The sequence below is a fragment of the Melanerpes formicivorus genome, unplaced genomic scaffold (genome assembly GCF_026170545.1).
Source record: "Melanerpes formicivorus ecotype bairdi unplaced genomic scaffold, bMelFor1.0.p_v2 SCAF_13, whole genome shotgun sequence".
NCBI lineage: Eukaryota > Metazoa > Chordata > Aves > Piciformes > Picidae > Melanerpes > Melanerpes formicivorus.
The window spans coordinates 4,362,088-4,384,158 of NW_027142365.1; the positions used below are offsets into that span (position 1 = coordinate 4,362,088).

At 45.0% G+C, this 22,071-nt stretch overlaps 1 protein-coding gene across 2 annotated transcripts in view; it reads left to right on the forward strand.

The window, feature by feature from the left end:
• CRHR2 (corticotropin releasing hormone receptor 2) overlaps window positions 1-22,071 on the forward strand; it is a 150,717-nt gene that overhangs the window by 119,090 nt on the left and 9,556 nt on the right. For both annotated transcript variants that reach the window (XM_068145908.1, XM_068145909.1), the window contains 4 exons: window positions 1,258-1,330; window positions 12,373-12,458; window positions 13,953-14,088; window positions 15,791-15,832. In XM_068145908.1, the coding sequence (XP_068002009.1) occupies window positions 1,258-1,330; window positions 12,373-12,458; window positions 13,953-14,088; window positions 15,791-15,832 (337 nt within the window). The remainder of the gene's footprint in view (window positions 1-1,257; window positions 1,331-12,372; window positions 12,459-13,952; window positions 14,089-15,790; window positions 15,833-22,071) is intronic.

Sequence of the window (22,071 nt, forward strand, 5' to 3'; positions counted from 1 at the left end):
GGCCTGGAATCATTCCTAGGGCTGGAGTCAAAATAGCATGAAGGAGTTCACATCCATATTTTTAAACCCTCTTGGTATCCAAATTGGGATAGCTGCAGTTTGTAGAATATTGGGAACATCCTCTGGCTGATGCTAGCCCTAGATTTGTTCCCCAGGAATAGTTTCAAGCTGGCTGTTGTTTAGCCTGTGCCAAAAGTGCATCAAGGAAAATGTAACGGTGTGATTGAGTCCAGACCTGAGCCTGGTTACAGAATAATTGACTGACATAAATAAAACTGATTTATTACTCTCAGCTAAGAGAATGGAGTGAATGTCAGTGTGGAGTGCTGTGGAATCACAGGCTTAGTCCATCACATAACACAGCAGGGAGAACAACACTTGTAATTGGTAGAAATCCAGACAGCAATTCATCACACATGACACATCCAGGCTCTGCTAGTTCCAGGCCTTTCAGTTTACCTTTGGTTTCTCTTAACCTGAGTTGATTTCCTTTGGGTGATGTTGGATCAGTTATTTGCTAGCTGCAAATTAATTCTGTGCTGCATGCTGGACTTGGTGGTCACCAGCTTGGTTCAGAGGCCATGGGATCAACTCCATATTCATCCAGTACAGTGTTTAGACAGCATTTCCTTGCAGCTGGAGACATACTTGTTCAAAGTTACAGCCCTTACTTCATGGATTTTAAGTGTCTCTGGGCACTGCCATCAAAAACAGACTTTTTTCCCTTTCAGCCCTTTTCAGACTCAGCAGGACACATCTTCTGCATCCCCCTTTACAACAGGTTCTCACATTCCTTAGAAATACTTACATGGGCAATAGCCAGAAACATAGTGGGAACACAAATGGTCTAATTGGAGGGGAAAATGGGGCTTAGATCTGTGGGCAAAGAAAAGGTGGCTTTGTAGCAGAAAACTTCACCACTTGTTGATCATGTGTATAATTAAACAACTGTGTACACAAGGTGTATAATTAAACAGTGGTAAGACACTGGAACAGGCTGCCCAGGCTGGTGGTGGAAGCCTCACCCCTGGAGGTTTTCAAGGCCAGGCTGGATGTGGCTCTGAGCAACCTGATCTAGTGTGGGGTGTCCCTGCCCATGGCAGAGGGGTTGGAACTAGATGATCCTTGAGGTCCCTTCCAACCCTGACAATTCTACGATTCTAACATCTCACTCTGGTGTCCTGTGGTAGCACAATCTCAGAGAAGTGCATTCTCCTTTATGAATTATTTTCTTTCTATTTGTTTTCTTTCTTACAGATGCTGGTTTGGAAAGGAGCCAGGGAAATACATTGACTACATATATCAAGGACCAGTGATTCTTGTTCTTCTGGTGAGTGTGTGTGGGCAGAAGGACACTGCCATCTCCCATTGAGGGATAATTTGATAGGCTTTTGTGATGTTCCACATCTGCTTTTATGTTAAATAAGACAAACAAGGTCAAACATCTTCAGTTGTTCTCTGAAGCTGACCTTGTTTGTGCCATGGTTGCTAACACTGCAAGTCAGAATTGCAGTGATCTGGTTTGGGCTGTTTCCTTGACCGTAGGCCACTCTTTCCTCCTGCCTCTGTAATGCTCTTTGTGTTCCTTCGTGCAATGTTTTCAGCTGTGGGAAGGAAAGATGTTCTAAACCAGGTGGTTACAACATCTGCTCATCCACTTGAGGCTTTTGAGAGCTAGGGCCATTCCATCGTGCACATTGATTAGAAAAATGTAGTCATCAAGTTAAGGAACTGATACATTCATCTACTTCTACAAGTTATGGAACTGGTACATTGACCTACATCATCTACATCCTCATCACTGCTGTGTGTTTGTTGGCTTTCTTGCTGTAGTTTCCTTCCCAGTGCTGCCTACAGTTAAGAGGCTGTTTATGTGTTTACCCAACACTCTGTCTCCTGTGCCAACCAACAGAAGGCAGAAGAAGAAGGAAGCTCGTTCATAAGCCATTTTGAGCCTTCAGCTGAAGTGGAGGAATGCTTTCCCAGAAAGTAAATAGGTGTGGATGGAAAAGATGAGGCTTTTAGAAAGGACAGTGCTGACAAACCTGATTCTGCCCTTTCGTTCCTTTGTGATAAAGGCCACCTAGGAAGAAAGCAGGTGTCCTAACAGAGAATTCACAGTGGGGTCTCCTCTCTTAGGAAACCAAGACTCAGTACAGATGTCCCTTACACCACTCCAACACCCATGGAAAAGGTGCAAATGCTCTAGAGCAGGCATTTGCTGCCAGCTTTCTCAAAGATAAGAAGTGTTTTGCTCTCACCTTGTCATTTCTGTGCCTTTCATGTGATTCATCACCAAAAAAGAAAGCTTCTCTGTTGCCTAGGAAGCTAGCTACTAATCTGAATGTTCCATAACCTGAAATCAGGAGAATTAATTTCTGTGTTAATTGTTAAGATGCAGCATAGCTGAAGAGGGTGGGGGGGGGGGAAATACAGTAGCAGTCTGGTTTTGTGTAAGAACTCTTTTCTTTATGTTTTAAGGAGAGAAATACAATTGGTGTGATACACACAATATAACTGTGAGTCACCAAGGGAGCCATCCCCAAACCCACAAGCAGCCTCACAGTAAATTAACTCACTGATACAGAAACTAACTCACAAGCAAATGCTGTTTAGACAACACAAGGTAGCAGCTTTGCAATACTTGCAGCATTTTGTTTTCCTGTCACTGCCTGGAAGTCTATAAATCATCATAAGCCCTTTAGTCATCAGGATCTGTAAAATCCTTGGGTGGCATCGCTGGCAGATAGCAGAGGTAGCTTAGAGTCTTGATAATGGCTTTGTTCTCCCCAGAACAGCACTTCCTTGTTAACATTTCCCCTTTAAAGATCCCAAAGAGGCAGCAAAAATGGGGGTAAAGTGCCTCATTATATACAGGTCATTATATCTGCATCTGATTTAGAGCAACCTTGAGAGCCCCCCTAAAATGAGCCAACAGCTATACTGAACTCATGTTGTTTATTGAACCTTTCTAAATTGGTTTGCACTTGAGCTCTAATTAAAACACTAATGAGTTAACAACAGTAATTGCACTGTGGGGTGGAAATCAGCTGATACTAGCAAGGGAAGAAACATGAGGGCAAGCCCACCCTTCCCTCTCCTATGGTTACTCCCATCAGAAAGCATGGCTGGGTGAGGAAAGGAGCTTCCTGGAGTTGCAGTCTAAAAGGTGAAGATGAAAACTCCTCTTACAATACACCCCTGATTGCTAAAACATCCCTCCCCCCCTTGACTCAGCTGATAGTTGCCTCGTGTTTATGTTGAACATACAGAGCTCCACAGTGTGCTAAAGCAGCTGAACAGGCTCATTTTTTGATCCATATGCAAATAAACTCAAATTGTCTTGAGAAGAGAAGGCTGGGAGGGGATCTCATCAACATCTATAAATATCTGAGGGTGGGTGGCAGGATGAAGGTGCCAGGCTCTTTTCGGTGGTGCCCAGTGGCAGGACAAGGAACAAAGGGTACAAGCTGAAACACAGGAGGTTCCACTTCAACACAGTGAAACACTTCTGTATGGTGAGGGTGACAGAGCTCTGGAACAGGCTGCCCAGAGAGGTTGTGGAGTTTCCTGCTCTGGAGACTTTCAAAAGCCACCTGGAAGTGTTCCTGCTTTGGTATGGGGCGGGGGGGACTCGATCTCTGGAGGTCCCTTCCAACACCTAAGATTCTGTGATTCTATGATTGTTTGACTTATTGACAATTTCAAGGGTGTTGTGAGAAATGCTGGATTAAGAGCACTGAAGCTTGCTATCTGCCATGTGCTCCAGGCCACACAGTCAAACATCACCCTCCTAGTCCTGCCTTAACACATATGGGGACAAAATAGAATAGAATAAACCAGGTTGAAAGAGACCTTCAAGATCATCATGTCCAACCCATCAACCAATCCAACCCACCTAAACAACTAACCCATGGCACCAAGCACCCCATCAGGTCTCCTCCTGCTTTCCTCTTCCCTCCAGTGATTAACAGTGGTCACCAGTGACGGAAGGCACAAGGATGTCAAAAACAGTAGAGCTCTGTGACCTCTTCCAGTCACAGCTAATGAGTTGGATTTGAACTGACCTCTGGCAGTGGTTCTGCAGCCCATAGGAAACTCATCTGGCCAGCAGTAGTTGCCCAGAAAACTCTCTGTGCAATTCATGCTGTCAAGTCTTATTCACAGAACTTTCCAGGTAGGAAATCACATTTCATCAGCAAATTGCTAGATTATTTCTCTTTTGAGGAAGACTCTCTTGAGTTTCCTCTTGTGTTTCTTGCTGTCAACAGGTGGCAAGTTGAACCTGCCCGGCCTGGGGAACTGCCAGAGGAACGGTTCACAGCACTGGGTCCATGGTTTAGGTGGTCATGTCATCTTGGACACTTTCAGTGTGGTGGTGTGATGGGTTGGTTGTCAAGAGGCTATCATTCCCTCCAGGAAAGAGCTCTCTGTGCCATTGTTATTTTTGCCAGAGTTTGTTTACTGCTGTTGCAGCATTCACTGTCCCTGGTCTGTTGGGTGGAATAGTTGGAGAAAAGCCCTGTTTAGTCACGTGTGACTAAAGACTCCCATGGTAGTTGACTTGACTGGGGAATGGCCTGCACTTTGTTTCTTTAACAAAGATTTTTGAATACCAAATGTCCCAGGAGAAACAGAAGGGCCAGCACAGTAGTAAGAGGCTCCCAGATGGGGTTATAAGCTTGGAAAGTAGACTGTGGACGTGGTAATGCACGATGCAGGGCTCTAGTGAGGAAACAGTGTGATCCCAACTAGGGCTGCAGTGCTGTTTGGACTTGGGTTTAGGTAACATCATGGGCAAAGGCAAGGGTTGGTGTGCTGATGTGCAACACAGACATCAGGAAAGGAAGCTATGTGTACATTTTCCACCCTCCCTTCCTCACCAAAACACAACTGGACCTCATAGAGTCTTCTTGACCTGTGTAGTCCTGCTCTGCTCACCTGAAGAGCTGATCTTTCACTGCTGCTTTAAGGAGTCTCTTTCACAGTCTTCCTGATCATGACCATCCACCACATCATGCCTCACTCTGCATAATCACATCTCATGATTCCTGATCAGGTAGCATATTCCAGCACTTTGCTTTGTGCCAAAGGGAACTATTGTGGTGCCTGTGGCCTTTGAAAGGGAAACCTCTGTGACAAAAGGCCCCGTCTGAGTATCAGGTCAGGACAGTATGAGAGTCATTTGAGGGCAGAATGACAGCCTATAATGCTCTAGCTACAATGACTGATCTGGTGCCAATTTGGATTACTTAATCTTGCAGTGGATTTTACCACAATGCATAACAATGCCAAGTCTAAACAGCATAACATTTGTATTTCCTGGGAATGAAGAGGAGCAAACATTCTAGGAAGCACGGAAGTATGAGCTTTCTGTGAACCATAAAATGGGAAGCCTGGCAGAAATTAGCAAAATCAATCCTAGTTGCCCATTAAACTCTAGAGGAGCTTATTGGCTTCCCATTCAAACTCCTGAGCTTAAGGAAATCTGCAGAGCAGCCTCCACAGTCAACATTCCCTCTCTTGTGGAATGTTTTGGCTCTTTCACCTTGCTAAGAGACATAAATTTTGTCTCAACTGGAATTTGGGGTTTATGACAGAATATTTTTCTGCCTGAACTCTTTCACTGAAAAGTTTCTTTTGGTTCAAGAGAGCTTCTGGGTTTGTGTCTTCAGATTAGAACTGGTAAGTGCCAAAACAGATGGTCCAAATGCTTTTTGGATCACTGGCTTATAACTCCGTTTTGGGGCTCTGAATTTTCATCTCTAATTTAGAAATGGCAACACCAAAGCTCCAGAGCCCTGGCAAGCTAAGAAAACTACTTCTTCCCCATCTGTAGTTGGAGAGGGTCTTCTTTCCAGCAGTAAGGCTGTTATATAAGCTGGTTTATTCTGTCTTCAAGACCTTACCTTTGGATTCATTTTTCAGACCAATGAATATCAAAGGGAAAATCCTTAGTTCTATTTGCTGTTACGAAGCAGAAAACAGCTATGAAGAGAAATGAATAAAAATATCATGTGTGATTAAAGGTAAATAGAAAGGATGCACTCCCTGCCCTCATGACTTCCCTTTAATGTCCATTCATCAGTCTCCATTGATGGAACTGATGTGTGGGTTTTGGTAGAGCTCTCCAGTTCTGAGACAAATTAATTTGTTGACACACAGCTCCAATAATAAGAAGAAAGCCCTTGGGCAAATAGCTGTGTACTTTTCTGGCCATGGTGCAGAGGCTCTTTTCTTGGAAAACTCACTTTGCAGTAGCTGGATCTACCTTTGAAACGCTGCTAGAGATATATATGGAATAAACACCAGAGGCTTCATCTTCTTTGCTTGTAAATCAGAATCAGTGTGGTTGTCACTGGAACTGCATGGATTCTCTCCAGCTGGAAAAAAAAAAGAAAGAAAAAAGCAGCTCCATTTTCATTTCAAGAGCTTCAGCATTTGCAGGCCATGTGCAGCAGCCCATTTTCTCTTTGTTTCCCAGACCGTGTCTTCTCTCCTGAATGGACTCTAAACTATCATCTCTCTGAGCTGTGGTACCAGGCCCAGCGTGTACAAATGGACAGTAACAATTCATCTGATTATGCTATGAAAATTGATCTTCAGATTGGGACTCTCTGAGTGCTACTAAAAGATCTTACTGAGGCAAATGTTCTTCTGAAATGAGTGTTCTTTTAAAAAGAAGCCATTAAAACTGAACACACTGCAATGCGTTTCTCCTAGGCAGAACCAGAAAGCATCTCCATGTTACCACATTTGCGTCTTTTGCCTGGCCAAGTTCTGCCTTTGAGAGGTTGTCTTATTCCAATCTCAAAGATCTCTGAGAACAACTGTCATAGAGACAAAAGGGGACCTAGGCTTTCATGTAGTATCACAGATCCTCAGTAGACACAGGCACATTCATTTGGCTGAAACTTAGATGGGATACCCCTGGACAATCTGCAGATGATTTGTGTGGGCAACTGATTCAAGTCCAAAAACCAATTTATCCAAACCCACTTATTTAAAATATAGAATCAATCAGATTGGAAAAGACCTCAGAGATCATCAAGTCCAACCTATTACCTAATACCTCCTGACAACTAAACCATGGCTCAAAGTGCCGCATCCAGTCCTTTTTTGAACACCTCCAGGGATGGTGACTCCACCACCTCCCTGGGCAGCACATTCCAATGGCAAATTACTCTTTCTGGGAAGAACTTCTTCCTAACATCCAGCCTAAACCTCCCCTGGCACAACTTGAGACTGTGTCCTCTTGTTCTGGTGCTGCTTGCCTGGGAGAAGAGACCAACCCCCACCTGGCTACAACCTCCTTTCAGGTAGTTGTAGAGAGCAATGAGGTCTCCCCTGAGCCTCCTCATGTATCAAATGAACCACTGTTGAAAAGTGCCTATTCCTCTCTGCTAAATATAAATAGAGGGGGGGATAAGAAGCTTTTATCTTCACTGGGTGATGGAATTGCTTTACAGGCAAGGCCAAGGTGCTTGACTTTTCTCTCTTAGGTAGGTAATCCAGCATGGGGAAGAATTAGTTATTCTTTTCCCTGAAGAAGGCTGTGGGGTGAAGTCAGTAAGAGGAACTTTGTGTGTAACAAGCCAAAGGCAGCACTTGTGTCCTTTCCAGGTGTGGTGACAGCTGTGGAAAGTAGCCACAGTGTGAGAAAGTGGAAAACCAAGCCTTGAAAGGGCTGCATGCAATATCCATAGATTCTAAAGCCAGAAGATGTGGGTTTTCTAACCTGTCTCCTGACTTGATTATCCCTTTTGCATCCCAGCCATCCTCTCTTGGTCTAATACATCTGACTGATTTTTCCTGTACTGTCCAGCCATCCCAGAATGCTCTACTTACCCCTGTCCCATTCACCATCCCTTTTCAAAAAACCAAGACTGGTTTGCAGAGAAAGACAGGCCAACTTTCCATGTGACTTCTTTCCACCCTCATTCCCTTGGAGCAAGTTTCTTTTTGCTTGTCAAGCAAGTTTATTTGCTTTTCAAATTTGCTCCCTTCCCTCTTATGAGCTGCTGAAGTGTAGTACTCCCTGTGACACTGAGTGTTGTAAAGATGAAACCCAGATGAAATTGAGTTAATGGATTAGATCCATTCAGGGAAGAGATTGAGGCAGAGATGAGTCTCTAATGCCTGTCTCAGAAAGTCCTCAGAGCTAGCCATTGCTGAAAGCTAGGACTCTGGACTTGGGCAGTGTCATTAAGTATTTGTCCTCCCACACTTTCTTTACCCATCAAGCAATGCCTGGTGATCAGACAACTGGGTGACAGGCCTGACATTTGTCCTCTGGTGTCTAGCAGGGCTTTGATGGGCAATTTATTTATTAATAGATGAATAGACATGGCACTTCAGAACATGGTTTAATGGCCATGGTGGTGGTAAGTTAATGGTTGGCTCAATGATCTTAAAGGTCTTTTCCAACAGAACCAATTCTATCATTCTGTGATTAGATGGTATCCAAGTTTAACTATGTGAGTCAATGTCAGGTGTGGAGGTAGGTCCAGTTGAAACTTGGGAGCCTCCTGAAAAATTCCAAGGGAGTTTGGATCCATGTTGCCATTTACAGAGCAGTCATTTGTGAGGATCAGAAGAGGAAATAAAATTCCAAAGCCTGAGTTTATTCCTGCAGTTAGGTGAGGTGGAATTTAGGAGCAGTGTTTCTGGAGTCTTGGTTGAGCACTGGGAAAGTTTTTCTGTAAAAGAGTTATTACTGTCATATTGAAGTGCCAAATGGATTAAGGCAGCCAACCATTAACCAAAGAAGTCTTCTGTTCTGTTAAGCTATTCCAGAAGTCAGTGTGACTTTGTATTCACAGCTGTTCCACTGGGAAATGTTAAGTATATCAAGGTAGGATTTATTTAATCCAACTCAAAGGACAGATCTTTTTGCCTAAACAGAGGTGCATAGCAGCAGCTAGAAATTCTCCTTCTGGACTGGTGAATCACACTTCTGCAGTTCAGTTGCAGAGAAGATCAAAATCCTTAATTTTTCTGATGCAGCCTTGTGGCAATTGTAACTTCCAGTGCCCTGCTGCCACATCAGAGCAGGACTCATGAAACTTGAAATGCTTTCTCCAGTCCAGTTCATCGTGTTAATCCCATGTGATTAGTCTTACTTATACTTGGAACTTGCACTTTCCCTACAGGCTCTAATTCCATCTGGCACCTGCCATTACAGTTGCAAAAAGTGGCAGGGTTTGGATTTCTGCACAGTCTCAGGCTGTGCCAGGGGAGGTTTAGGTTGGATGTTAGGAAGAAGTTCTATACAGAGAGAGTGATTGCCCATTGGAATGGGCTGCCTGGGGAGGTGGTGGAGTCACCATCATTGGAGGTGTTCAGGAGGAGACTTGATGGGGTGCTTGGTGCCATGGGTTAGTTGTTTAGGTGGGTTGGATTGGTTGATGGTTTGGACACGATGATCTTGAAGGTCTCTTCCAACCTGGTCTGGTCTATTCTGTTCTGTTCTGTTCTGTTCTGTTCTATTCTATTCTATTCTATTCTATTCTATCCCTGATAGAAATATTCCAAACCTTGCCCTGAGCTGATGAGGAGCCAATGGTTTTGGTAGCAGAATTTTAGAAGCAGAAGTTTTCTTTCTGTGGGTGGGTGAAGGACACCTCCATCCCCCTCCTTTCTGTCATTGAGGAATGGTATGGTATAGTTGGTTGGGTGGTGTTGGATCATAGGTTGGACACGATGATCTTGAAGGTCTCTTCCAACCTGGTCTGGTCTATTCTATTCTATTCTATTCTATTCTATTCTATTCTATTCTATTCTATGTGAGGAGCTTAAGATTCATGTCCAACCAGTGACATGCAGCTGGTTTTGTCTCTGATAAACAAGGGGAGAACCAGTTTGCTTCAGTTCTTATGATGTGACAAAGACAATTCCAGCAGGAGCAAAACCCACAACCTGCACCACTTCATTTATTTCTTACCCTCCCTCAGGCCCTGCTCTGCTAAGAAAGTAATTTCAAAAAATGTCACTTGTTTAGCTCCTGGAGCAGCACTTTTGTAACTCACCTAATAAGTGTTTAATGTACATGGTTCCTCGTGCTGCCAGTCTCCCAGTGTTTATTCAGGTGCTTATTGAACCATTTGCTGTAAACAGAGTTCCAGCAACCGCAGGGAAAGGCAGGATGGATGCCAAGACCCTGTAAGCATTGCAATACACCACACTGCACAGGAAAATCTAATAAATAAATTAAAAACCCCAAACAAACCAGGGGCATATTGTGAGAGCACCTTTAAACTGCCAGCTGTGCTGCTGCAGCCTTCATGGATAGTGGGAAAACAATCACAGAATTGTTTCATTCACAGACTGCAAAATGCCAGGAACTCTGGGACTCTGGAAATGCAAGTGAGATAAATATCTCCTCCAAGCTTGGGTTGTGACCTCAAGCAGTCCTGAGATATCAGTTGTGTAGTTCTGACCAAGTACATAGAATCATAGAATTGTTAGGGTTGGAAGGGACCTCAAGGATCATCCAGTTCCAACCACCCTGCCACAGACAGGGGCAGGGATACCTCACACAAGATCAGGTTGCACAGAGCCACATCCAGCCTGGCCTTAAAAACCTCCAGGGATGAGGCTTCTACCACCTCCCTGGGCAACCTGTGCCAATGTGTCACCACCCTCATGGGGAAGAACTTCTTCCTCCTAACATCCAAGCTGAATCTACCCATTTAAATTTTTTTCCCCTTCCCCCATCAACAATACTGAGGCAGATCAGTATGTTGTAAGCTACACAGAAAGCATGACTGGCCATTGGAATGTGCTGCCCAGGGAGGTGGTGGAGTCACCATCACTGGAGGTGTTTAGGAAGAGACTGGATGGGGTGCTTGGTGCCATGGTTTAGTTGATTAGATGGTGTTGGGTGATAGGTTGGACTTGATGATCTCAAAGGTCTTTTCCAACCTGGTTCATTCTATTCTACTTCTATTCTATTCTATTCTATTCTATTCTATTCTGCTCTGCTCTGCTCTGCTCTACTCTACTCCACTACACTCTACTCTACTCTACTCCACTACACTCTACTCTACCCTATTCTATCCTAGCCTTTATGTGTTGAAAGCCACCCAAAACTTGCTTGTAGGTGCCAAGTCTGTCTGCTGATCACAGTTCACAAATCAGAGTCTTCTTTTCAGGTTTCCTTGTTTGTTTGTTTTTTGTGTTTTCTTTCCTGTTTACATTGAGAGGAAGCTTACATAAGAAACTCAGTAGCAGATGCTACAACAACAGTAATTAAAGCAAATCTCAGTCCTCAGTGATGAGATGGTAACAGAAATAATAATTACCTAGCTCAGCAGAGTAAAAAGGGAAGCAGTAAATCTATCATCTCACCTTTGAAGGAAATGGGGAAAAAATGCATTTTTCAGGTATGATTCATCCACTCTTGGAGTGCAATATATAGCCTCCACCAAATACAAAGGGAGGCCAGCATGACTCACTTGTTCAGATCTCTGCAATGCAGCCTTGCACTCGGTCTCAGGACTCTACCCAACCCTTAGAGCCTGCTGCAGAATTGGCAAAGGGTTCCAAGCCACATGGCCCAGGGCTGCCAAATACTCTGTGCAGGGAGGGAGAATAGAATAGAATAGAATAGAATAGAATAGAGAATAGAATGAACCAGGTTGGAAAATACCTTTGAGATCATCAAGTCCAATCTATCACCCAACACCATCTAATCAACTAAACCATGGCACCAAGTGCCTCATCTAGTCCCCTCTTAAGCACCTCCAGTGATGGTGACTCCACCACCTCCCTGGGCAGCACATCCCAATGACCAATCTCTCTTTCTGGGAAGAATTTCTTCCGAACATCCAGTCTGAACCTCCCCTGGCACAGCTTGAGACTGTGTCCTCTTGTTCTGGTGCTGCTTGCCTGGGAGAAGAGACCAACCTCCACCTGGCTACAACCTCCCATCAGGTAGCTTTAGAGAGCAATAAGGTCTCCTCTGAGCCTCCTCTTCTCCAGGCTAAGCAGCCCCAGCTCCTTCAGCCTCTCCTCATAGGGCTTGTGCTCCAAACCCCTCACCAGCTTTGTTGCCTTCAATGGGCTCAGCCCGGGACAGCTTTGTTGCCTTCAGTTGGCACAGCCAGGGACAGGTGCAAAGAGCCAAACGTATCCCATCCTTTGTTCCTTGTGGCACCTGGGACCATGAATTTTGTGCTCCATTTTCGTTGCTGTTTGGAAAGCATTAGTGGCTGTTGGATATTTGCTGCATGATCTGATATTTCTAGTCTGTTGCAATCCATGGTAAAACTGAGAGGTGGTTTTCAATCAGATGGGAACTTCAGCATCTGCCTTCTAAAGCCACCAATGGACTCACTGGTCTTATTTTTTCTCCTCTCCTTTCTTTTCCAGATAAATTTTGTATTTCTATTTAACATAGTTAGGATTTTAATGACAAAACTGAGAGCTTCAACTACTTCAGAAACAATACAGTACAGGTAAGTCAGCTGGGGCTTCTTGCTGTCTCTCCTCTTAGCAAGGAACTGCCTTGCCTGCCCTGGCCCTGCCCCATCTCTGTCTTTCCAGATGTCACTGTTGATCTTAGAAGAGTGTTGGGTTTGCCCCTTGAGCTCACAGAGTATTTGTTTTTACAGGCTATCCATAAAAGCATGCCTGCATTTTTCCTGTCCACTCTATTTCAATGTCACAGAATCACAGAATTGTCAAGGCTGGAAGAGACCTTTGAGATCATCTCATTCAACTACTTGCCTAGAGCTCACAATCCTGCAGCTACTGCTAAACCAGTGCCTAAACAGCCTGAGCTCACACAAAGACACATGTAGTGCTGCAGCCACAAGCCTCCTTACCTCCTTCAGGCTTCCATATGCCCCAACACAATGGGACATGCAATGGCCTGAGTTTCTTGTTCAGACTCTACTCTGCAGGTTTCCTCAGAAATGAAGGGGAAATCCACCCCTTCTTCATGCTCAAATCTCATGCCATAAAGCTAAAACTAGGATTAAAAAGGCCCCCAATTCACATTTCTCCCTGCCACAGTTTGCAGGGACTATTGGAAGTATTAGACTGTGAGGCAATCTAAAGTAACTGCCTTCACCACTGAACAGATGATGGTGATCTTACCCTCACTACAAACTGAGTGAGGGAATCTCCTTTTCCCACAGCCTAAACAGAAAAAGTGATCAATTCCAGGCAAGGCTGGGGCAAGCCTTGCTTGGCTAAAGCTGAGTAATCCAAACATTTGTGAAGCAAGTACTAGGCAATGTGGCAGCTGCTTTAAGACTGTCACTCTGTCCTGACACTGGCAATGTTTTTGTGCTCCCCTGCCTGCCTGCCTGTCTGCCTTTACCTACCTGTTACAGCTTCATACAGAGATTTAGACACTTAGGCAAATTGCAGCCTTTTGTGTTCACAGAGGATCTAGCACAATGAGTGCTGTTTTGCAGCTGACATCCCAGAATGCTATTACAGCACCAATAATAAAGACTAGCCTCTAGTAATTGTGTTAATAATCACTTGTCCTTCATTGTGCACCCTCTGCCTATTTATTATTTATAAGGCAGCCCTAAGCAGTTGTGTTGGGTGTGCAGGTGTTGCAGAGACTGAGCAAGCCTTTGTGCTCTTGGCAGAAGCAAAAGATGGAGTGCATTTAGAGGAGTGTGGCCAGCAGGTCCAGGGAGGTTCTTCTCACCCTCTACTCTGCCCTGGTGAGGCTGCACCTATTGTGTCCACTTCTGGGCTCCCCAGTTGAAGAAGGATGGGCAAGTACTGGAGAGAGTCCAATGGAGTAGAGGCAGAACGCTGAGAGGACTCTCTTGTGAGGAGAGGCTGAGAGACCTGGGGCTGTTCAGCCTGGGAAAGAGAAGACTTCTCAGTGCATGGGATGGGCTCTTCCCAGTGGTGGCCAGTGATAGGACAAGGAGCAATGAGCTTGTTTCTTGTCTTCACTTGCATTTTCTGTCTCTTACCCACAGGAAGGCAGTCAAGGCAACGTTAGTTCTTCTGCCTCTGCTGGGCATCACCTATATGCTTTTCTTTGTCAACCCTGGTGAAGATGACATTTCCCAGATTGTCTTCATCTATTTCAATTCCTTCCTGCAGTCTTTTCAGGTAAGAGAACAAGGTTGCAGTTGGTATCAGCTGCCTCTGAAAGGATCCTCAGTGCTTTTCAGCCATAAACTTCAGGCAATGAAGCTGATGATAGAAATGTAAGCTGAAAATGGTTCTCACACAAAATAGATACTTAAGCATTTCATATGGAGTGGAGATCTCCTCTCAGGTGTGTACTGGAGTGATTAATATCTCCCTTAAGAGCAGCACAGTCTATAGCTACAGCTTCTTACCTGTGCTCCCATTTAAAGCCAATGGAGAGAGAGATTATTTTTTCATTCTGTTTTAATCTGCCTGAGAGAGAATGATGAATCACCCTCTCAAGGTGCTTCTCTCTCCACAGAACACAGGGTGAGCTGGGACTCAGACTTGATGTTGCTGCAACAGAAGGGAAACAATTCCTACCTGTTGGGCTTTCTTAATTAAGACATTAGGTATATTGCCTAGCCTCCCCCTCCACCTCTCACACACCTGAGAATTCACACCCTATCTTCTTCCTTCCCTGAGTTTAAGAGGAGTTCTGCCAGGACGTAGAAGGCAGTGGAACATGAGTAATTGCCTCAGCTTCTTGTATTTGGCACAAACCCAGAAGTTATTGAAGACCTTGAATGGTTTTTAGCTATCCATTTGTGCATAGGTGTATCCTACAGCTTCACCTCTGCTTAAAGACCTTCTTGAGCCTGGGTGGAACTACATCTCACATTAATGTGTCACCTCTGATATATGCAGGGGCAAGCATTCTGATACCCACAACCCCCATACAAATACACAGCACACATGCTGTCAAGCCAGATTCAGGGTTGTGGAGGACAAAAGTTTTGACCTTTGAGTTACTGGTTTTGCTGTTTAGTTTTAAAACACACAGCATCCCAGCAGAAATCACAACTGAAGATCCAAAGTGAAAAATGTCCCTTTTAAGCTATGAACAAAGAAAGAATCTTTGGTCTTCACCAATGAACTGATCCATGGTTTTCATTCCCTAAGATTAGTTGTCTTTCTCATCTTCTGATGCTCAGTGTCTCAACAGACTCTGCACTGCTTGTTTTCATGTTAGTGTTATGAGGACATATGTAAGAAAGCAAGCACAGGGAACCTCTCCTTTGTGGTGACAATAATTAGAGTCCAGTGATGAAAGCAAAATGGGTAGGATTCCACTCACAGATTGAGAGATGAAAGTGTCTTCATGTTTTCATCTCAGCTTCCATTAGAGTCATTACATTCTGCAGCTGTTACAGGGGTCTAGTCACTGCTGTCAGTAGATTCCACAGAGCAGTTCAGCTCAGATGAATGTAAGCAACCTGATGACACCCTTGCCCACACAAAACCATCTAAGGCCACTTGGCACCCCCTTGTAAGTGTCTGAGACATGCACATAGAGCTGCAGGTATGACACAGCACCTGTGAAGGGTCTGTGCCATTTTAGGGAGCAACCTGGTAGCTCTGGGTATGCTTTAGCCCACCTAAAGTGGCAATGCCCTCTCTCAGTGGAAGTCCTGTCCAGATTCTAGCTCTCGTGTCTCACCTGTGAGCTGCAAGACACTTAGTGTTTTCTCAAGAAGTTGTAAAGATTTCCTCTGTCTAGAAGTGGGTGATCTCAGCAAGATTATGCCTCTGCTCAGCATGATCCCAGGCTAAAGCTCAGTCCCTGATTTTGTGTGCTAAAATCCTTCTCTAATAATTAACTGCTTTCTATTCTTTCCAGGGTTTCTTCGTGTCAGTATTTTACTGCTTCTTGAATGGTGAGGTAAGCAGTGTCCCCTGCTGTCAGTGTAATTAATTCTCAAGAGGTGGAACTTGCTTGAATGATTGTAGAAACATGAGATGCTTTTACATGGGGTCATAGTCCCATTTGTCTGTTGCTCTTGCAGAACACCCTGCTAGTGCGCATCTGCCTTTCCCAGCCCTCTTTGTAGATAGTCTTTGTTCACAAAGCTTTAGCAAATTCAGGTTATTACCTGGGAGGGCAGAGGAAAAGAAATCTTCTCAGATTATAACACTTTTATTCTTTGCTTCAAGACTCCTTTGAAGTTTCTCATTAATTGCAAATAAGATTTCTGGGCATACAAAAGTGATACTTGTGAGCTCTGCTCTCACTGAGGATGTGCTGCCGGTGACCCATTTTTCTAATGGGATTGCCACGCTGGGTTGAGTGAGCTAGCTTGCCTCTATGGGTATCTCTAAGTGGTCATTGCCTGTTGCTTTCACAAAAGAGGGCTGGGGACAGGGTCTTCCTCAGAATTAATTTTAGATACTGCTACTCAAGCAAGAAATGTTTTACTGATATCTCTCAGGGTGTGACTTACACCCCAAAGTGCTAAGCGATTTATATCTTTCCCCCAACTTATAATGCCAGTGTCTCATTTGCCTGCATTTAGATAGGTCATCTGTGCCCAGTTAGACTTTGTGTCTCTGCAGAAATTAATTCCATGTCTTAATTATTCCTGCTGTATTTGGATACATTTTGCCTGTGCTCCTTCTGAACTTCCTTGTGGGCTATGAAAAGGAATGGGCATGCCTGCTCACCCAGCTGCTCTCAAACACTTTCTGTGCTTCAGCCACTGAAGCACCAGTATTGGCTTTTCTTCATTTCCTCTCTTCCTCACTGGCCAGCAGGTCAGCTCTAACCTCTACTGGTGTACAGGGTAATTTCTCCCCAGGTGCAGGATCCTATGCTTGCTCTCCTTGAACTTCATTAGTTTCCTCTCCACCCAATGCTCTAGTCTCACAATTATCTGCTGTGAAGAAGCCTTTGCTTCTCAGTGTGTGTGAGCAGCATCACAGGAGAAGTACCAACATATCTTCTGCATTCTCTCAGAGAGGTGTCTCTGCTAGAAGTGGTGAGGAAGGTAATGCCCTCTTGAGGCACCAGCACTTTTAGTGAGATCCACAGCGGGTTTTGTTCTAAAAGAGGAAAAGAGCCTCTAAGTGGTAGCCTTTCAGTAGCCTGAAATCTTTGAAGTATGACTGAAGCCTTGCTGAATTACTGTCTCTGCAGTGAGACCAATATTTCTGTCTGTGTGATAGATGGGCTGATGACTGGCTATCTCAGAAGGTTTTAAGTACTTAAGGTTTTCCACTTATGAGAGAGCTGCATTCTTTAAATGCATGTAATAGTCTCTAACAAGTTATTAATCCCACACAGTGCCAGGCCTGCTGTGAATGATGACACAAGCAAAAAGGCCACAAACCCCATTAATTTGAAGCTTTAATGATGCTGTAATCTCAGCTGCATCTCTACCATTCCATACTTGACACAGCTTGTAACTAGATACTTCAAAACTTCCAATCACTGGCTGTAGCAGAGCTTGAACGATATTGATCAAGATGGAAAGTTAACAAAGTTTCTGTCTTTTTGTCACTGTTCTATCTGTGAGGCTTGGCAAACAAAACAAAACAACAACAACAAAGAGGATTTTCTTTCTCTGTAACACCTTGTAGCCTCCCTTAATTTAAACAAACACATCCTTATGACCTAGAGTGTTTTATGACCATGAGTTCTTGTACTCCGGATCAGAGGAGCTACACAACTGTGCTGCTCGAGCAGATCTGATGTGCTGGTGGAGAGGGCAGCACCTCCAGCACTTTATCTGAGGACAGCAGTTTGGTAATACAAGACAGCACCATAAAAGGGCCTGGTCTTGGTTTTGCAGTGATTTGGTCTGACATTTCAGCAGTGAGATCACCGAAGGGAAAAGGTGAAGCTGTTCAATTGCAGTCCACGCAAAGAATTTCAAATGGGATGAGTTTATTTCCTTATGGCTTTGTAGCAGGCATTTGACCTGGGAATACAAACATCTCCTCTTGCTTCATTTCCACAACACACAACATTGCAACACAGATCTTGGACCAGCTCGTTTGGCTGCACTGAGGATTAAGACAATGGGCCATGTCTTGAGAGATTGCGTGCCATTTGGACCCCTCTGCTGGAGATAGGATCTTTCAGGTTTTGAATAGGAATGGATTTCCAAGGCAACACACCATACACAAGGTCTCCCTGGGAACATAGGAAGAAGAAGCAGTTTAGCTACAAAGTTGGCACATTTTTATGTTTTATTGCTTCTGGAAAGTTCTAAAGGTGTTTTGAACAAAGTATGTGCACCGTGGATCACAGGATGTTAGGGGTTGGAAGGGACCTCTAGAGATCATAATATCATAGGATCAGGGTTGGAGGAGACCACAAGGATCATCTAGTTCCAACCCCCCTGCCATGGGCAGGGACACCCCACACTAGATCAGCCTGGCCACAGCCTCATCCAGCCTGGACTTAAACACCTCCAGGGACGGGGCCTCAACCACCTCCCAGGACAACCCATACCAGGATCATCAAGTTCAACCCCCCTGCCAGAGCAGGACTATAGAATCTAGTACAGGAACATATCCAGATGGGTTTTGAAAGTCTCCAGAGAAGGAGACTCCACAACTCCTCTGGAGAGCCTATTCCAGTGCTCTGTGACCCTCACAGCGAAGAAGTTCCTCCTCATGTTGAGGTGGAACCTCCTGTACTGTAGTTTATACCCACTGCCCTTTGTCTTATCACAGGGTCAACTGAGCAGAGCCTGTCCCCTTCCTCTTTACAATCAGCCCTCAGTTATTGATAAACGTTTATTAAATCCCCTCTCAGTCTTCTGCAGGCTAAAAAAGCCCCAGGGCTCTCAGCCTCTCCTTATAGAGCAGTGCTCCAGTCCCTTCATTGTCCTGGTAGCTCTCTGTTGGACTCTCTCAAGTAGATCCCTGTCCTTCTTGAACTGGGGAGGCCAAAACTGGATGCAATATTCCAGGTTTGGCCTCACCAGGGCAGAATAGAGGGGGAGGAGAATCTCCCTGGATCTGCTGGACACTCTCCTCTGAATGGGTGGGGACGAGTTGCCGTCTGCCCTTGACTCTCATTAATTTATCCAGAGACTTTATGGCAGAAAAGTTGCAATTTTTTTTGGACACAGAAAATCTGCCAGCACTAGAGGGCAAAAATATGGAAATGAAATTTAATGTGAGTGATAAAGACCATCTCTGGACTTGCAAGAAAATTAAGGATGAGAGGTTTCTGAGAATCTAAGATGTAATGAAAAACACATTTGCATGTCTGGTCAATGCCACATTAAAAGAGTGGATGGGGGCTGGGAAGTTCTCTCTTTTTAATGACTGCAGTAATCAAGATGCTCCTCAAAACTTTTCCTATCAACTCACAGATCACAAGACTGAATTTAATTTCATAGTTTCATAGTTTCATTCAGGGTTGGAAGGGACCACAAGGATCATCTAGTTCCAACCCCCCTGCCATGGGCAGGGACACCCCACACTACATCAGGCTGGACAGAGCCTCATCCAGCCTGGGCTTAAACACCCCCAGGGACGGGGCCTCGACCACCTCCCTGGACAACCCATTCCAGGGTTTCACCACTCTCATGGTGAAGAACCTCCTCCTCACATCCAGCCTGAATCTCCCCACCTCCAGCTTCATTCCATTCCCCCTAGTCCTATCACTACCTGAGATCCTGAGAAGTCCTTCCCCAGCCTTCCTGTAGCCCCCTTCAGATACTGGAAGGCGACAATTAGGTCTCCTCGGAGCCTTCTCTTCTGCAGACTGAACAGCCCCAACTCCTTCAGTCTGTCCTCATAGGAGAGGTGCTCCAGCCCTCTGATCATCCTTGTGGCCCTTCTCTGGACACGTTCCAGCACCTCCACATCCCTCTTGTAATAGGGGCTCCAGAACTGGACACAGTACTCCAGGTGGGGTCTCACCAGGGCTGAGTAGAGGGGGAGGATCACCTCCCTTGACCTGCTAGCCACACTTCTCCTGATGCAGCCCAGGATCTGATTGGCTTTGCGGGCTGCAAGTGCACATTGAGAGCTCCTGGTGAGCTTTTTGTCCACCAGCACCCCCAAATCTCTCTCCTCAGGGCTACTTTCCAGCCAGTCACTGCCCAGCCTGTATTTGTGCCTGGGATTGCCTCGACCCAGATGCAGGACCCTGCACTTGCTCTTATTGAACTTCATGAGGTTGGCTTGTGCCCACCTCTCCAGCCTGTCAAGGTCCCTCTGGATGGCCTCCCTTCCCTCCAGCTTGTCTGCTGCACCACACAGCTTGGTGTCATCAGCAAACTTGCTGAGGGTGCACTCAATGCCACTGTCCATGTACCCCACAAAGACATTGAATAAGACAGGTCCCAGGACTGATCCCTGAGGGACTCCACTTGTCACTGGCCTCCACTGGGACATGGAGCCATTGACAGCCACTCTTTGGGTGCGGCCATCAAGCCAGTTCCTTATCCATCTAGTGGTCCACCCATCAAACCCATGTGTCACCAGCCTGGAGACCAGGATGTGGTGCGGGACAGTGTCGAAGGCTTTGCTCAGGTCCAGGTAAACGACATCAGTTGCTCGCCCCTCAGCTATTAATTTTGTCACCTGCTCATAGAAGGCCACCAGGTTGGTCAGGCAGGATTTGCCCTTGGCAAAGCCATGCTGACTGCTCCCAGTCACCTCTTCACTATTCTTTTGAGCGAGTAGTGACTCCAGGAGGATCTGCCCCATGAGCAGATTTCACATTTCACGTAACATTGGATGAAAAGAAAAAAGACATTTAATATGGAGCATTCTGGAAGCAGGGTGGATTCAATGGCTCGAAAGTGTGCTGAAGAGGATACATTCCCACACACCAAAAAGAGACCCAAAACCTGTTGGGATTTTTTTATTGCAGCTCACTGAAAAATCTCCAGGTTTCTTCAGCTGAGGAAGCTTTTTCTACCTGGGTCAGTTTGCTTATAACAAGATAATAAGGTATAATCAGGGATATGCTTTCATGATATCTCCTCCTGATGTATGTCTGGATGAGTGTATAGAGCCATAGAAACTACTAAATCATCTCTTCAGCCTCTCTAGTACAAGCTGATGAATGCACTCTAGTAACTGAGCTTGAGAGCATGTGTTTAATTAAACCCTGCTTTCAAAAGGGTGCTTGGCGTGGGATTCATCTCACATGGTACCTCTGATTCTTCTGACAATGATCTTGAGAATGGAAGGTTGGACAAAAACATCACTCTCCTATCCAGGTCACAGCCAGACCTGAAACTGAAAATAAAGGCTCAGTGAAGGCATGGACTTGAAACTGACAAAAGGCTGAGTGAAAGCATGGATTCTTAGCTCCAGCAGGCCTCAGATTCTAGTATCATCTGCTCAATATCAATGATCAGCTATGAATTAACCTACAAAATGGAAAGCAATTAACTGTCAGAGAGAAATCATGACAGGAGAGGAGTAGAGCAGGTTACTTGCTTAGATTGTACTGTAAATTATTCTCACAACAAGGACCAAGGCAAGAATAAATATGTTTAATTTTTTTGTGTTGACTCTTTACCCAGGCACCATCTGTCTCTCAAAATCTATTAAGCTCAAAGTGGCTTACTTTGATCTGATCATCTTGGGAGGCTATTCATTAAAATTGCCAGCTATGAATCACCACCTAAATGGTTAGTCATCCACCTGCCCATCAATCTAAGCAGACTTCACATGCATCATTCTGAACTCAAAGGACATGCATTAAGCATTCCTTCGAATCACTGAATAAATATAAATAAGGGGGTGGACTGGAGACCTAAAAGTTTAACTCCATCTCCCACCTTGTTTGCTTTCTGAGCCAAGGTGCCCAACAATGCATGCATGAGTACTACTCCTAAATGTCTCTGAGGATGACTAGTCAGTTTGGAGTCAACTGAAGGGATCAGATCTTCTCTTTGGCACCAGCAAGCAGTTCATTACAGGACTGTGATCTTCTCTTCCATCCCCAAGTGTGGTCTGGTAGAAGGTTGCCTCCATTGTTGTGACTCTGGTAGGTCGCTTCAGACTGCGGTCCTACCAGAGAATGAAAAATGTGAAGTCCAGGCATGGTGAAAGGTAGCAGCTGGTCTGGGGGTCCTTCCTTACCCCATCTTCCTTCTCACTGCACCACTTCTGTTGTGTGTGTGACTCCAGAGCACTCCAGAACAA